The sequence below is a fragment of the Ovis aries genome, chromosome 1 (assembly GCF_016772045.2).
Source record: "Ovis aries strain OAR_USU_Benz2616 breed Rambouillet chromosome 1, ARS-UI_Ramb_v3.0, whole genome shotgun sequence".
NCBI lineage: Eukaryota > Metazoa > Chordata > Mammalia > Artiodactyla > Bovidae > Ovis > Ovis aries.
Window position 1 is genome coordinate 194,815,641 of NC_056054.1, and position 17,053 is coordinate 194,832,693.

General features: G+C 39.0%; 1 protein-coding gene across 2 annotated transcripts in view; it reads left to right on the forward strand.

Annotated features, from left to right (window-relative positions):
- ATP13A4 (ATPase 13A4) overlaps nucleotides 1–16,602 on the forward strand; it is a 125,884-nt gene extending 109,282 nt beyond the window's left edge. The window contains exons 26-30 of one of the 2 annotated variants that reach the window (XM_042233082.1): nucleotides 4,782–4,953; nucleotides 5,635–5,828; nucleotides 7,140–7,228; nucleotides 10,759–10,839; nucleotides 15,969–16,602. In XM_042233082.1, coding sequence (XP_042089016.1) covers nucleotides 4,782–4,953; nucleotides 5,635–5,828; nucleotides 7,140–7,228; nucleotides 10,759–10,839; nucleotides 15,969–16,181 — 749 coding nt within the window. In that variant the 3' untranslated portion in view covers nucleotides 16,182–16,602. The remainder of the gene's footprint in view (nucleotides 1–4,781; nucleotides 4,954–5,634; nucleotides 5,829–7,139; nucleotides 7,229–10,758; nucleotides 10,840–15,968) is intronic. The other variant, XM_042233088.1, reaches the window with a different exon arrangement.
- Nucleotides 16,603–17,053: the final 451 nt, after the last annotated feature.

Consider the following 17,053-nt stretch of genomic DNA (forward strand, 5'->3'; position numbering starts at 1 on the left):
TCCCCATTTCTCTGCTTCTTTAAGTATGTGAGTTTATGCGTGCTTAGTCGTGTCCAACTCTTTGCAACCCCATGGACTGTAGCCTGCTGGGCTCCTCTGTCCATGGAATTTCCCAGGCAAGAATACGAGAGGAGGTTGTTATTTTCTATTCCAGGGGATCTTTCCGACCCAGGGATCAAACCTTCATCTCCTACATACCCTGCACAGGCAGGCGGATTCTTTACCACTGAGCCACCTACCTGCGCTCTGACTTTCAGAATGTTCCAAGGCTTGCTTGTTCTTAGGTTCTCTTGTCTTTTCAATCTACACCATCTCCCGAAGTGATTTCAACCAACTCTATGAATTTAATGTCACCCATATGATGATGAATCCCAAATTTGTGTCTCTAGCCTTGATGTCTATCCCAAGCTCTGGAAATGCAGCTGCTAAGCATCTAATCTTAGCTATTTAACAGTATGGAGACTTTAGGGGCCCAAACAGAACATTTTATTTCATCAGATCTGAGAGTCAACAAATTATTAAATATTTACTGAGTATCTGGTTTGTACTACTTACTGTAGTAGGCAATTGAAATACTTCAGTGGAAAAAAAATAAAAATTCTTTTCCTCATGAAATTTACATTCTATTAAAATAATACCGCAATCTAGCAAGTTGTTAAAATTGAAGACCCAGAGTCATCCTTAATTTTCCTTTTTTCTTCACCTTTACATATAATATATCTGCAATTCCTATTGGCTCTGCTTCCAAAAAGTATCCTGCATCCTTGCCCGCCATCCCCAGTGTGGCTACTGTCATAAAGCCCTGTCACCTCACCTAAGGATTTCTGTGATAACCCTCACAATTGATCTTGCTTCCACTCTCGCTGCTTTCTCCTCACCCCAGTTTACCTTTTACACAATAGTAGAAGTGTTAACTTCTTTTACACGTAAATTTTGTTGTCATCCTTCCTATTTCCACCAAGTCTGAAATCTTGCATGATCCGGATCCTGCCTACTTCTCTAAATTCACCTCTAACCATATTGCAACTCCCGTCCTTGTTCTAGACACCCTGGTTTTTCTGTCTTGTGAACATTGCCAGCTGTGGTCACCTCAGCATCTTTTTGTTTTTCTTTTTCTGTTTTCTTTGCCTAAAATACTCTCCCAGTAGAACTGCCTATGGCTTTGGCTTTTTCTTTAGAGTCAGATCTTAGCTTAAATGTCACCACCTCAGAAAGGTCATTTAAACAGTGACCAAGCCAGTTATTCTCCATCACTAGTTCTGCTTTATCGTTTTCATGCTGTTTCTGCAATCTGAAATTATGGCCTTGGTCTCTGTTTTTATTTGTTTTTGCCTGCTTTCCCTCTCTCAGTGTGTATACTGCATGAGAACAGCACCTTATCTACCCTGATCACTGCTGTATTCCCAGTACTTCTAACAGTGCCTGACACATCAAAGGAGCTCATTAAATATTTGTTAAATCTACCATAGGAACCTTCTTGGACAGTCCTTACTGTTAACAGAGTAATCCTTCGCATCAAGCCAGCTCTGTCTCTCTGTAACTTTCACCCATCTCAGTTCTTAGTTCTACCATTAGGGAAGACAGAATAATCTGATTTTTCTGCCAAAATAGTCTTTCAGATATTTGAAAACAGCTCTCATTTTCTTTTGGGATTCTTCTCTTGCCCATAACAAATATTTCCAGATTTTTATCTATTTTTTGATAAATATATTTGACTCTTTACTGTTTTTATGATTGATTAATATAATTCATTGTGAAAATAAAATGGAAAACATTACAAGATATAACAAAGAAGAAACCCATTTATATTCTACTATCCAGAGCTAACCAATGGAGGCATTTTGACATATTTCCTTCCAACCATATATATGTCTATACATATGCATGTATTTGAATTATGTTTCCTATATTGTTTTGCATCCTGATTCTTTCTGTTTATGTTTATGCCCACTTTTTAATGTCATTAAATATTTTCAACCCTTTTGATTGTATTAAATTATACATAATATAAAATTTGCCATTTTCACTGTTTTAAGTATACAATTCAGGTACATTAATTATCTTCACAACAGTGTTCAACAGTCACCACTATCTATTTCTCATTTTGCATCATCCCGAACAGAAGCTCTTTACCTAGTAAGAAATAATTCATATTGCCCTTCATCCAGTCTCTCATAACCTCTGCTCTACTCGCTGTCTCTATAAATCTGCCAAATCAAAGCATTTCAAATAAGTTGAACCATTCAGTATGTGTCCCTTTGTTTCTGGCTTATCTCAACCCAATACTTTCATATCACCTATTTTGTAGCATGCATTAGAACTTCATTCTTTTATGGCTGAATAGTATTCCAGTATATATATGTATATATCACATCTTGTTTATCCATTTATGTTGATGTGTTGAAACACAATTGATTTTTTTTAATATATTGACCCCACAACATAGCTGAATTCATTTTTTAACTTTAGCAGTTTTCATGTGGATTCTTTGGGGTTTCCAAAATATAGGATCGTATCACCTGTGAGTAGCGATTGTTTTACTTCTTTCATTCAATTTGAGTGACTTTTATCTATTTTTCTTCTCTAATTGCTTTAGATAGAATTTCCAGTGCAATGTTGAATAGCAATGGTGAACGTGGGCATCTTTGTTTCCTTCCTGATCTTAAGGGGAAAGTTCTCAATCTTTCACCCTTGAGTGTGATGCTAACTGTAGGTCTTTTATTACATAATATGTAATTATGGGGATTGCATGTAATAAGCTAAATGTATGGCAATCTAGTTGAATAGGTACATTAACGTTAGTAGCAGGCAAAAACTGCTGCTTTAGAGCTCTGTTTCCTTTTATATGGTTATTACAAATTAAATCTTTGTTCATTTTGTGTTCAATAACATATACAATTATTTCTATGCATTTGTCTTTTAGATCATTTAGGAATAAAAACTGAGGTTAAAAAAATTGGAATAATATAGGATTTTATATTTGTCTAAGTAATTACCTTTACTGATGTCAAAAATGAGTATGTCAATAAAGAGAAGTTATTTAAAAGGGTTCTTTAAAAACAATGTCTTTTTGCTTCATTTTAAAATTTCTATCTATTAATACCCTCCTTTTGCTCGTATATTATCTGCCTGACTTTGTTTAGTTTTCAAAGCATATTAAAGACAGTTGTTTTAGAGTCTTTTCCCAGTAAGTCCAGTGTTTGGGCTTTCTCAGAAATAATTTCTGTCAGTTTATTTTATTCCATTAAATATTACAATGTAGCTCTGGAAATCAGATTCTTTCTCTTCCCTAGGTCTTGATGTTTTTTGTTTTGCTGCTTTTTGATGGCTGTAGTCCTCCATTTATTTAGTAACTTTTCTGAACTATTTTTTCAAAGATCTGGATCATTTGTCACATGTGGTCAATAAAATCTCTATTGCTTTAGCTCTTGTTCAACTAATATTTTGATAGAAATATCCATGAGTTGAATTCCATGACATGAACAAAGAAATACCTCTCCCAGTATTGCAGACTGGTTCTGTACTGAGGCACTTCAACACAGTACCAAGCTTATGCTGAGTTGAGTGATTATTCAGGGTTAAAAACTCAGGGTCTTTTCTGGTCTTTCCTGACCATTCATTTTGGCATGCACATGACTTTCTACATTCTCCAAAGGCACAAGTACTTTTGAATACTATAATTTTCCAAATAAACGCTCCTTAACTTTCCTTTCTAAGCCACAAATGGTTATTTTATGTCTCAACTGCAATTTTTTGCTCCCTGTGACCGTGGGTTGCTTGTTAGCCTTACAATATTTTCAAGGAGTATATGCTGTTTTCTGCCTTTACTAAGTTTTGTATTAGATGAAAGAGAGATGAACCCCTTGCACAGTCCCCAGGTAGTCCCCAGACAGGTTAGAACAGGCATACGTAATAACTTGTCTATAAAGCTTGCTTTTCCCTTCTATAACCAGGGACCAGGATCCCCTGCTGGGAATGCAGACAACCTTGTTCATGGTTGCCAGTAAACTAAGGAGGGAGTGGGGCAAGGGCAAGTAGAAAATGGCACAAAGCTTTCCTCCCATTCTTAAGCTATCTTTTTCTTGATTCAGCATCTGCTTGGTTGCTGGAGACTTGTCTGTCTTTCAGAGTTCTGACAAGGCTGGTTCTGACAGCTTCCTTTTGTCTTTCAATGTTTCTATGGAGGGGTGAGATCTTGGAACCACCTAATCTGCCATTTTGCTCATGTCATGCCTTGTTTTGCTATTAGTATTTGAAAGCATTACTTCTTAGTGATTACACGTTGTTTCATTGCAGAGATGTACCACAATTTATTGTAAACAATGCTGTGGTGAACATCTTCCTACATCTCTATTTTTTTAGCTTAGGATAAATTTCCAGAAGTGGAATAGTTGGGTCACAAGTTATGAACATTTTTCAGTCTCTTCATATTTATTGCCAAATTACCCTGCAGAAGGTATTTTTGTGTCAGTTTATGTTTCCACAAGCAGTATATGAGAGTGCTCATTTCATCACTTCCTCATCTATAGTTTAATAGTTTGCTATTCATTAGGGGGAAAAAAAAAGGTATCTTGTGGTTGTTCTATGTCTTCTCTTTCAAGAATTCCTCATATGACTTAAGTTTGCATACATTCACTGTTTTATTCCTTCCATTTGTGATATATTCCAATTTGTCCGTTTCTTCAAATACGTGGGACCAAGAAGTTATACCATACTTCTGATGAAGAATACAAAAATTGCCTCCTGTCATATGCCATATAAAACCTGAATTTATCTTGTAGTGAATTTGAATGGTGCCTATCCCAAGCTGGTGCCTTTCAGACCAGCAGGACGGCTGATCTCCCCGCCTCTGCTGCTCTCCGTGATTCTCAACATTCTTCTCAGCCTCGCCATGCACACTGTGGGCTTCATTCTGGTTCAGAGGCAGCCATGGTATTCCATGGGGCTGCACAGGTATGATCACAGCCTTAGATTCTCGCCTTCCAATTTCTATCAAACGTCACCTGGCCCATATGTCGACAGGTGTATGGATCTTCATTCTGTTAAAGGTTTTGGCTTCCTTAATGCCCTTGGCACACAGAGTGTCTGTCTTTGTAGCTCTTTTTGGTAGCTTCATTCATTGGTATTTCTCTTTACTCATTTTGTATGATAGTGAACTATGACCATCTTTTATATCTAAGGTGAGCATACATTATAGTTTAGCTTGGCAGCCCTATTTTAAGCTTGACAATCCAATGATATGGTTAAATTTTTTCCTTTCCCGTTGAAATCTGTGCCTGTTGGACAATCAACTGTACAGTCACCCTTCTTGTAAATGTTCATAAATCTTAAGCAAACAGAGGAAAGAGTCATGACTTACATTTTTTTCTCCCACATAGGTTTAATACATGATTCATGCCCAATTTATTGAATAAGTAACTTTTTGAACCTGTTTATATATCTATTTATCATCTATTCATCTACCGAAAATACAGATCTACACATGCTGATTTCTTCTTGTTGTACTTTTCAGTATATTCTTTCCCAAAGTGTAGGCAATTATAGAAGCCTTGGGGGGCACAGAGTCATGTAAATACATATGCTTCAGAAGGGCTTGTCATCTCACTTCATTAGCCTTTTTGGTTTCCTTTTTAGTGCCTGCACAGTGCAAAATGACACCATTTCAAAGTTAACCATTTCTCCAACTGCTCCAGTAAAGAATGGAACTAATGGTGTCTTCGCAAGTTTTGAGAACACTACTATATGGTTCTTGGGCACAATCAACTGCATCGTTGTGGCTCTTGTCTTCTCTAAAGGAAAACCATTCAGGCAGCCCACATACAAAAACTGTGAGTAAAATCACACCGAATCAGAGGAGAGAGCTCATTCTTTGGAGAGGAGAGCAGACATGCCTGGCTCACTCAAGGTGCAGTTACAGAGCTGGTGCTCATCTAGGGTCTTCTGACTTCCACTCCAGGGCTCTGTAAACACATGCAGCCTCATCTCCTAGTCCTTTGCTACCTCCATCAAAGCTGCATTAAATGCTGGAATTTCTTAATCCACCTGTTCCCCTCACTAGAAGTGTCTCTAGGTATCTTTCCATGGGATTACTCCAAATTGGGGACCTTGTGCGTGTGTACTCAGTCGTGTCTGACTCTGTAAAACCCCGTGAACTGGCCCCATCAGGCTCCCCTGTGCATGGGCTATGCTTGGTAAGAATACTGGAGTGGGTTGCCATTTCCTTCTCCATGGCATCTTCCTGACCCAGGGATCGAAACTGCGTCTCTTGCATCTCCTGCACTGGCAGGCAGATTCTTTACCACCAGTTGGGAAGACGCATTTAATTCTCTGCTTATCAGAATTCATCTCAGAGGAGGTGAGAAGGATTATAGCACTCAACTGGACATGTCTACTGACATGTACAGTACAACAGTCAGGTGGTCTGTGTGACTGGCAGTTCTGGGAGCAGGTTCAGCCTGAGGGATCTTGACTATAGATCATTGAGGCTGATGACCAAAGTCCCTCTCATCTCCTTACAGTCTGGGCTTGGGGGTAAGGGAGCATGTTAGGAGACGTGAGTGATCTGGTAAGAGACATATATTTATATAGCATCACCCCCCCCCAAGTGGGAACATTTAGATGCACAATTTGAAGAATCAATATCCTCATATAAATCTGTTCAGAGAAAGTTATTTTGCTCTTCTTGGGGTGAGGAAGCCATGGAATGCTGACCTCCACATGACTGCAATTTAAACATTTCCTGCTGCTGCTGTCATGTTTATTTACAGCCCTCCCTTTTTCCAGAAAAGGATTTGTATTTGCAAATGATTTGCATTAAAGAGACTCAGATACTTGGATATCCCCAAGGCATTTATTGAAAACATATTTTGTCAATATTACCCTGTATGTTACTATTTCCCATTTTTATTAATTAAAACATATAGCAAGCATGCTAAAATTTCCATTTAACTCAAGGGCATGCAAAAAATTGTAGAAATGAGACTCATTTCATAGAAATGAGTACTTTTCATCTATTATGCATATTTTGATGAAGAAATCAAGTAAATCTAATCAGTGTTAATCAGTATATGTCTGTCAATGGATGTGAGACTTTCTACTTAGATTTCTCTAAATGATAACTTGTATTCTTATTTCCTCAGATATATTTGTCCTTGTGCTGGTCGTACAGCTGAGTGTGTGTCTATTCATTCTATTTGCTGATATTCCAGAATTATATAGGTTCCTGGATGTAAGTCTTATCTCTGGGATATGGTGATATTTTATAGTTATATAAAACCTAACTTCAAAAACTGGGCTGCAATCGCAACTGACATGGATTCTCGACAGCTATTATTCTTTTGAGATGGGAGGGTTAAAAAGAATGCTGAATTTATTCATTTTTTTAATTTAAACTAGTCAGGAGATGAAATTCTGTTTAGTCTTGACTTCAAGTATTTAAAAAACATTGAACACTTTACCTTTGAAAGATCCCTGTAAGATTGGAAATTCTATTTATACATTTCGTTTTTCAAATGTGAGAGGATTTTTCCTAAGTGGTTTTGTTTTGAAGCTGTTTAAACAGTTTTGCCTATAACAATTTTGGGGTTAGTTCTCAAATCTGTATTTACATCTTTTTAAAACATCTTTAAAACATCTTTTTCTGTATGTACATACTTAAACGTATTCAAAACTTTTCAAAGATCCATATCTTATCTCAAGAACTCTCCTACATTTTGTAATTTTGAGACAACTTTGAAACTCTATAAAAGATAGAAATTTTACATAGTCAAGCAAGGGAAAATGTATATTTTGATTTACTCTAATTTTTTCTTCTTTTGAATTAGAAGTTAACCATTAATAAATGTCTTTTAGACCAATAAATAGAATACAGAAGAGATGATAAAAGGAACTGAGGTTTTAGTTCTTTGCAAAATTTCCTGTCTGCTTCTCCATCTCAAAGATAAGTTTCATGAGGGCCAAGACACCATCTTATTCATTCTTGTATTTCCAGTGCCTGGCATAGTGAATGGTACAGAATGGCAATGACTGATGACTGATCATTGTAGATCAGGTTCCTACGTGTAGACAAGCCTTTTAAGTACACAGTGCATTCAAAACCAGCAATACCTTCACAAGCCCACAGTGACATCTGACATATATGCTAATATCTACAGTCAGTTTTTTATTTTTATAATTGTATTACTATATTAACAGTGCAATTGTATTCATGAACTAGATTAAGTACTCATGGAGATAAATAGTCTTTGCCCATCGGCCTTCTAAGTGAGTTAAAATTCCTTAATCCTGAAGAGGTTACAGGTTGGGACATGTTGAATTTAGTTATATTCTTTAACAACAAGGGGCCTTCCCTGGTGGCTCAGCGGTAAAGAATTCATCTGCCAATGCAGGAGACACAGGTTTGATCCCTGGGTCAGGAAGATGCCCTGGAGAAGGAAATAGCAACCCATTCCAGTATTTTTGCCTGGGAAATCCCATGGACAGAGGAGCCTGGTAGGCTACGGTCTATGGGATCTCAAAGAGTTAGAAACAATTTAGTGACTAAACAACAACAAAATAGTGAAGACTCTTTTGCATGACTTCAAAAGATTCTGCAAAGAATTATTTCTCACATTAAAATAAATTTTTTATTATTTCATAAAATTTTGGGTACATTTTATAAAATGAAACTATGCAGGTAAGGAAAATTATAACATTATTGAGTGGATCCCTCCATCTTTGAAAATTCATATATTATACATATGTATTTGACTGAGTTATGAAGTTTATTTTATTTTAAATGGAATCATGCTGCTTTTGCAGCCTAGTTATTGCTCATTTTTTAAAAAATTCATAATTCTTTTAAAATGGAGAAAACATTCTCGTAGTTTAAAATTCAAAAGTTAGAGAAATTGTGTAGTGAAAAATCTCCCTTGTCATCCTCGTTCCCGGGTTACCATTCCCTCTCTCTGGAGACAACTTATAACACCAATTACTTTGCGTACTTTTGGATATGTATTATACACATGTATATATAGGTATACATGTGTATAATACACAGGTTTCTTATAGGTATATTCTACTACATTTTTACACAAATAATAGTAAACTATTACATTTGTCCAAATTGTCTGATATGGAGATGTTCAGGTGAGATGAGATGTACAAGAAAGTTGTTGGAGAAATTACCCATAGAGGAAAGAGATTAGGCAACCAGTGAAGGTGGGGAGGGGGCCACACTATGATATGGGTCTGATTCCTCTGAAGGACAGAGGGATGGAAGGTGAGCTGAATGAGTCAAGTTTCAGACTGCAGCACAATTCCAGGAAAGTCAAGCCAAGGTTGCCCATCAGAGGTGTCTCACAAGAATGAGTGTAAGTAGCAGCCCTGGTGTCCTAACTTACTAACTCTGAGCCGACCATGCATGCAGTGTGGTCACAGGGTGAGCATGGTGGTAGATTCCAAGCACAGTGGTAGTTGGAGTGTTTGCCTTTTATCCTCCAAGCAGCAGGAGATCCAGGTGAAGCATGTTCATGGCTTCCACGAACACATACACGATCCTACACTTCGCTCTTTCATGTAACAGTATATTTTGGTGATTGTTGCACATGAGCACATAATGTTTCCTTATTCTTTTTTATGCTAATGTAGTATTTAAATGTCTATTTATGTATACCATAATTTATATAAATCCCCTATTGACAAACATTAAATTGCTTCTAATTTTTTAACCATTACCAGCAAAGCTGAAATAAAATAACTTTACACATATATTATTTCAGCCATGTATATCTCTAAGAGAAATTCCTTGAAATGGATTTGAACTTTGAATTTTAATATCCCTGCCCTTCATGGAGTTGTACAGCTTTTATCCTCACCAAAGCGTAAGGCAATGTATGAGGCAGCGCCAGGTACATAAGAGTATACTTGGCTTCCATTCACTCATTCACTCATTTGTTCAACCATTCAACATGAATATGTAAATATTATGTGCCTGGGGAGGAATTAGGGAAGACAGAGACAAAGAGGGGCAAAAGAGAGTAGTGACAATCTGTTTCATCCCTGATTTCTGCATTGGTGAGAAGCCTTGTCATGACACAGCCTGGGAAGCTGTACGCACAGTCCTGAGGGGGAAGCCCTGACTTAGGGATCAAACCAGGACTCAGCTGAAGGGAGATATGACACCACAGAGAAGAGGTTTGACAAGTGTACCCTCAGAATCTCCTGGGAGTAGAGCCACATTCCTGTATTCCCTCGTAAAAATGAAACAAAGCAAGTAAACAAGAAACACTTTGGGGACTTCCCTGATGGTCCAGTGGCTACGACTGTAATCCCAGTACAGAGAGCCTGGGCTCAATCTCTGGACAAGGAACTAGATTCCACACACTACAACTAAGACTCAATGCAGCCAAATAAATAAAAATTTTAATAAAACTCCAAAAAACTTTTACTATTTTTTTTTTGGCAAAATAACCAAATTTATTTTAGAAAATTTAGAAATTACAGAGAGGTAAAAAGAAGAAAGAAGGAAGATAAAAGAAAGCAACAATCGGTCCCCAAGTTATTGGAATCATTGAGTGTAATCCTTCTATATTTTCTGGGCATTGATGCATAGACATACTTATGTACATAAAATGTATATAAATGTAATACAATGTACACGTCTATGCATGGGTTTATTACATACGTAATTTGAAACCTATGAAAAAGTTCACTATGAACAGCATGAACTTTTTGCAGCATGATTTGTCTTCAAACTGAATCTACTTCATCTCCCACCAGCTGCTCTGCACTCCTGTCCTGTGGAGGGTCTACATCATCATTATGCTGAGCTCCAATTTCATTGTGTCCCTTGTCGTGGAGGTAAGTGCCCTCGAGTTTCTGATACCTGGTTGGGTTGGTGGGGGCCTTTCTCTGGAAGTCCGAGAAGGAACAGCTTTAGCCAAAAAGGTTTGGCAGTGCAAGGGGCTCCCTTCCTTGGCAACATGAGCAATGATGGTTCCCTGTGATGAATTCCAAACAGGGCATTAGTTTTCCTGTCTGTAAAGTGGGGCTGGGGAGGATGGGATAGGGTCTTATGCATATCTGAAATTCACATCTAGAGAGCCACCTAAATTTATTTTTTGAAATTGAGATATGAGTCACGAATATTAGAGTCACTTATTTAAAGTGTACAATTCAGTGGTTTTTTGGTATGTTCACCGAGTTGTGTAACCACCACCACTTTCTAATTCCAGAACATTCTCATTACCCCAAAAGAAATCTCATACCCATTAGTGGTTGCTTCTTATTTCCCCTTTTTCCTCCTTCACCCTCTGGTAACAACTAGCCTACTTTCTGTCTCTATGAATTTGCCTATCCTGGTCATTCCATAGAAAGGGGATCATATGATATGTGGCCTGTTGTGTCAAGCCTCTTTCCCTGAACAACTTGGATCATTTTTACTTTACTGATGGGAAATGAGATTCACAGTAAGTTTTTCTGGACTTTTATTCTTTATGCTCCATTTCCTCAGTAAAATGAGCTGGTGCTCCCCTTTCCCTTGCTACGCGTTTTACTCGCTGCTTCTTCAGCGCTATCAGACAAAGTCTCCAGTTCTTAAGGCTTACTCTTGGGGAGAGTTAAGGCATCCAGTTTGAAGGAGGATGAGCTATAAAACTCCATCTGTCCTCATCCTGCTCTTGCAAACCCAGGATGGTTCCAGTGAGGGGGGATTCATGGTGGGCCGGGGGCCCCAGGGCCTGACGTCCCTGCAGTGTCTTGTAAGCGCAGAGCCTTCTTTACTGAGCAGAGTGAAGGCTGCTCAGGAGCTGGTGGCAGAAGAGAACATAGAATTAGGGTAAGGAGCATGTCTCTATATGCTAAACCAGGGCCTCCCAAACTTGAGTGGGCATCAGAATTCCCTGGAGGGCTTGTTAGAACACAGATTGTCCAGCCCTGCCACCAGCATTTCTGATTTGGTAGGTCTGCAGTAAACACAAGTTTTCGTTTTTCTAGTAGGTTGCCAGGTCATTCTGATGCAGCTGACTCAGGAACCACAGTAAAGAGCCCTATGCTAAACCATGCAGTTCCCAAAGCCACCAGATTAATCAAAGAGCATCACCACGAGAGTCCTCTTAAGGAGTTGCAAAAAGATTGTCCTTGCCCTTTAAGGAATAGTCTTATGTGTAGATCTTATTCCTGTCCATGATAACTTTATTTCCTCTGTTTCAAATATCTTTCCCCATTTCTGCATACTGAAATACCATCTCACCCTCTGTGGCACAGCTGGTATTATCCTGTTCATGAATTTTTCCTGATCCATGGATCACTTAGACAAGTAGCAAAGCTCAGCTCATGGTGGTTTAAACAATAAAGGTATTTATTGACTCACTTAGCAAGAAGATTGGAAGCCAGTGGCTTCAGATCTAGTTTAGGGTCTCTGGCATTACTGGGAATCTGCATTCTTCCACCTTTCTGTCTCACCATCCTTAGAAACTCTTTCATATTTGTGCTTGTTGCTTATGGTGCTCAGATTAGCTCCCATGTAGCTGTGTTAGCCGGGTTTGAAGTCTGTTTTCAGTGCAGGTTAAAAAAAAATGGAAGAAGAGGTACCAGCAAGCTTTTTTTCTCACAAGTATGAACCTTTTATAAGGGAACAAAAAATTTTCCTGCAGCTCACCAGTGAGCTTCCTTTTATGCCTCATTGCTTAGAACTATGTCTCATTGTCAGCTTTAGTAGAAAAGGATTCTGGTAAAGTGGATCTGTGCCAAAAACTTAGACAAATTGTCCTGGACTAGTTATAATTTTTTTAAGGTGGCAAGGAGGAGCCAGGAGGAATGGATTGTAGGGTAATCAAGCAACAAAGCCTGCCATAATCCCCCTACAGAAAACCATTCTCCTTCAGTATGTTTGCAGTTAAGAATATAGTTGCAGAATAGATTACTTGCCTTTGAATCCTGGCTCCACCCTTTCTTGCTGGCTGATTCTGGTTAAGTTTCTATACTTCTCTGAGTCTCTGTTTCCTCATCTGCAAAATGATGATAATAATAGTAACTCGTCTCATAGAGTTGGGCTTCCCAGGTGGCTCAGTGGTAAAGAATCCACCTGCCAATACAGGAGACATGGGTTCGATCTCTGGCTTGGGAAGATCTCCTGGAGAAGGAAATGGCAATCCACTCCAGTATTCTTGCCAGACAAATCGCATGGACAGAGGAGTCTGGCAAAGGGCATCCCTCATGCCTCAGTCGGTAAAGAGTCTGCCTGCAATGCAGGAGACCTGGATTTGATCTTTGGATTAGGAAGATCCTCTGGAGAAGGAAATGGCAACCCATTCCATTATTCTTGCTTGGAGAATCCCATGGACAGCGGAGCTTGGCAGGCTACAGGCCATGGAGTTGCAAGAGTCAGACATGACTTAGAAACTAAACCACCACCAGATGAGCCTGGCAGGCTGAAGTCCATCGGGTCACAAGAAGTTGGACACTACTGAACATAAAGGTTTATTCAATTCTTAAATTTAAGAAGTGAGCCTGTCCACCTCCACTTCCACTTCCCCACCCCCACCCCACCCCACATATGGAGAGGGTAATTTGATATGCACAAAACAAGTCTGAATGAGACCTTATTATACTTGCTAATCTCACGATCTAACCTCCTTCTTATAGGCAGAGGAGCTAAAGTGGCAGCTTTAACAGCCCTCCTTGTATTACTTATGTATTTGTGTGGATATGTAAGTGTATATATATTTATGTGTGTATATATAGATATATAGGAATTATTTGAATTGTTTGTCAGAAGAGTTCATGTGATAAAATTTTTGTTTCTGTTTGTTTGTTTTTTAGAGAAATGGTATATTATCAAGGCTTTCCTTTTGTTTCTCCTTCTGTATCTAATTTACAATGTAGAATGACAAGACAAATATCTCAGTGCTTTCTTTGGTTTCCCCTTTCAGAGCAGCAAAGTAATATAGGTTATCACATTTCTAGAACTGTAACAAAATTCAAGATATGGTGGAGAGCACAAAAGTCTTTCTCCGTGTGTGTGTGTGTGTTGATTTGTTTTGTCTGAAGCCTGCTAAGATTTCCTGGATGTAAGTTGGATTTTAAAACCTTTAATTAAATACCCATGATCCTACCTTATCCTAGCTCTAAAGAGAACTACTGTTCTCTAGTTAATTAAGGAGGACAAAAAAACTTCGGTGAGGTGTTTCCTAAGGTTTCCAAGATGCTGATGAGATAGCTATGTACTCATTTAACTGATCAGCAGATGATCAATTTTTAGAGGAATATTCAGACTAGCTCTTCTCTTTGATTTCTATAAGCAGTGGACTCAGATGTCAAAGATGGGTGGATTTTAGGAAACCACTGTCTCTAGCAAAATTCCTTGTAGAATCCTACAGAATTAACTCTTTCAGTTTAGCAAAAATACCACTGACAGACACCAAAACTAGTTCTAATTCGAAGGGACCTCTTAGGCCCTCATATTTTCCTCTTTGTTTCTTTCATGATAATTTCTAAGATGGTCTATCTCTGTGACCACACAGGACAAAACAATGAAATTAACATGATAACCTCTTAGGCACTATGTGTTATAAGTTATAACTTGGGCTCTATTCAAGGTTCAGTTTAACTCACGACATAAAATGTTTTTGAAGAGACATATCTTTTGCTATCTTAGAAAAAGGATTGCAATGAAATATTTGTAGGTGAAGTTTAGAGGTTTATATGAAAAAGGCTGCAATGCCAAACCCTTTGTTAAATGAATAGTTCAGAAGAATAGTAAAGAAGGCAGCTATGCAATGCCATGCCCTGCATTGTAGCAGGAGTTGCTGCTGGTGCTGCTAAGTTGCTTCAGTCATGTCCGACTCTGTGCGACACCATAGACGGCAGTCCACCAGGCTCCCCCATCTCTGGGATTCTCCAGGCAAGAACACTGGAGTGGGTTGCCATTTCCTTCTCCAGTGCATGAGAGTGAAACGTGAAAGTGAAGTTGTTCAGTCGTGTCTGACTCTTCGCGACCCCATGGACTGCAGCCTACCAGGCTCCTCTGTCCATGGGATTTTCCAGGCAAGAGGACTGGAGTGGGGTGCCATCACCTTCTCTGGTAACAGGAGTTACACAATCCCAATGACAAATCTAAGAGGACAGAATTATTTCTAATCCCTGAGACTCAGATGGGGTAATTAATTTGCACACAGGAGGTAGATGTCAGAGATAGGACTCGGATCCAAATCTGTCCAGGTCCAAAACTGTGGCCCACATTCCCAATTTTACCTGTGTTCATGGTTACACAATGATATGCTGGGATACACTTGGTTTCTATAAGGTCAATACCATTTGGTATTTTAAGTGTCATTTATATTAAATCAGCAGCAGCATATTAAACCATGTGTAGATGTGATATGGAGTAAACTGCAGAATTTAGATGCTTTTACTGCTTCCCTGATAGTTCAGTTGGTAAAGATTCCACCTGCAATGCAGGAGACCCAGATTCAATTCCTGGGTTGGGAAGATCCGCTGGGGAAGGGATAGGCTACCCACTTCAGTATTCTTCCCTTGTGGCTCAGCTGGTAAAGAATCTGCCTGCAATGCGGGAGACCTGGGTTGGATCCCTGGGTTGGGAAGATCCCCTGGAGAAGGGAAAGGCTACCCACTCCAATATTTTGGCCTGGAGAATTCCGTGGACTGTCAAGACCATAGGGTTGCAAAGAGTTGGACACGACTAATCGACTTTCACTTCACATTTAAGATACACATGAAATTCAAAAGAAATTTCATCCTTGAGGCAGACTACTTCAAGCTATGTTTCTGTTTCAGAAACTCTCTTCCAGAAGTGTTTCTTAAATGTAAAAGTTTGAGAGGCCTTGACCTCTTACATGAAATCACCTTGGGAGGCAGAGACTCAAGATCTTTGTCAAGCTAGATTGAAGCAGTCAATGCTGTAATGCCTTATGAGGACTATATTCTGGAAACAACCTCTGATTGTAAACAATAACTCTTTTATTTTGCAGGAGGCCATTATTGAAAATAGAGCCCTGTGGATGATAATCAAAAGATGTTTTGGCTATCAATCAAAAAGCCAGTATCGGATATGGCAGAGAGCCTTGGCAAATGACCCCAGTTGGCCCCCAGTAAACCAGACCTCCTACTCTGATATGCCAGAATGTGGCAGGGGAGTGTCTTACAGCAACCCAGTGTTTGAGAGCAACGAGGATCAACTATGAAGACAATGTGATATCCAAGTTTATATAACATAGAAACAATGACAAAAGGGACCAATTTCAGTTATTTTATTTTTTTTAAGCAACAAGACTCTTATAATATCAGCTGGAGGTTTTGGAATCAAAAACCTATCCAATCATGGTGACAAATTAAAGTCTTTTTGATAAGATACTTTCTACAGAGCTGAACACTGCCCTAAGGAGAGCATTTTTCTCCTGGCTTCTGAAAGTATTAGAAGAATATCCCAGGGATGGCAAAGGGCCAAGAGATTGCCTGGCTGAAGGAGGAGAGTATGTAATCTTTCTTCTTAGATGTATATGTTTTAATGAGTTCAGGGAAAGTAGCATAGAACTATAAACATGTTAAAGATCATTTTTGAATTCTTATTTCATTGATCAAAAAACAAATGCTGGAGAACCATCACACTGCTCTTTACTGTCTGGTTTCCTTTCCTTTGTGGTACTTTTTAGATCTGAGATGTTTTCTTCTATTTTTGGCCTCTCCTGTGTATTAGTGCTGCTGCTGCTGCTGCTGCTAAGTCGCTTCAGTCGTGTCTGACTCTGTGCGACCTCATAGACGGCAGCCCACTAGGCTCCCCCGTCCCTTGGATTCTTCAGGCAAGAACACTGGAGTGGGTTGCATTTCCTTCTCCAATGCATGAAGGTGAAAAGAGAAAGTGAAGTCACTCAGTCATGTCTGACTCTTCGCGACCCCATGGACTGCAGCCTACCAGGCTCCTCCATCCATGGGATTTTCCAGGCAAGAGTACTGGAGTGGGGTGCCATTGCCTTCTCGGCTAAGCCAATGCTATAATAACAAGCAATTCCAGTATCTCAGTGTCTTTACACTCAAGAACGTCTTTCTTGACCCAGGT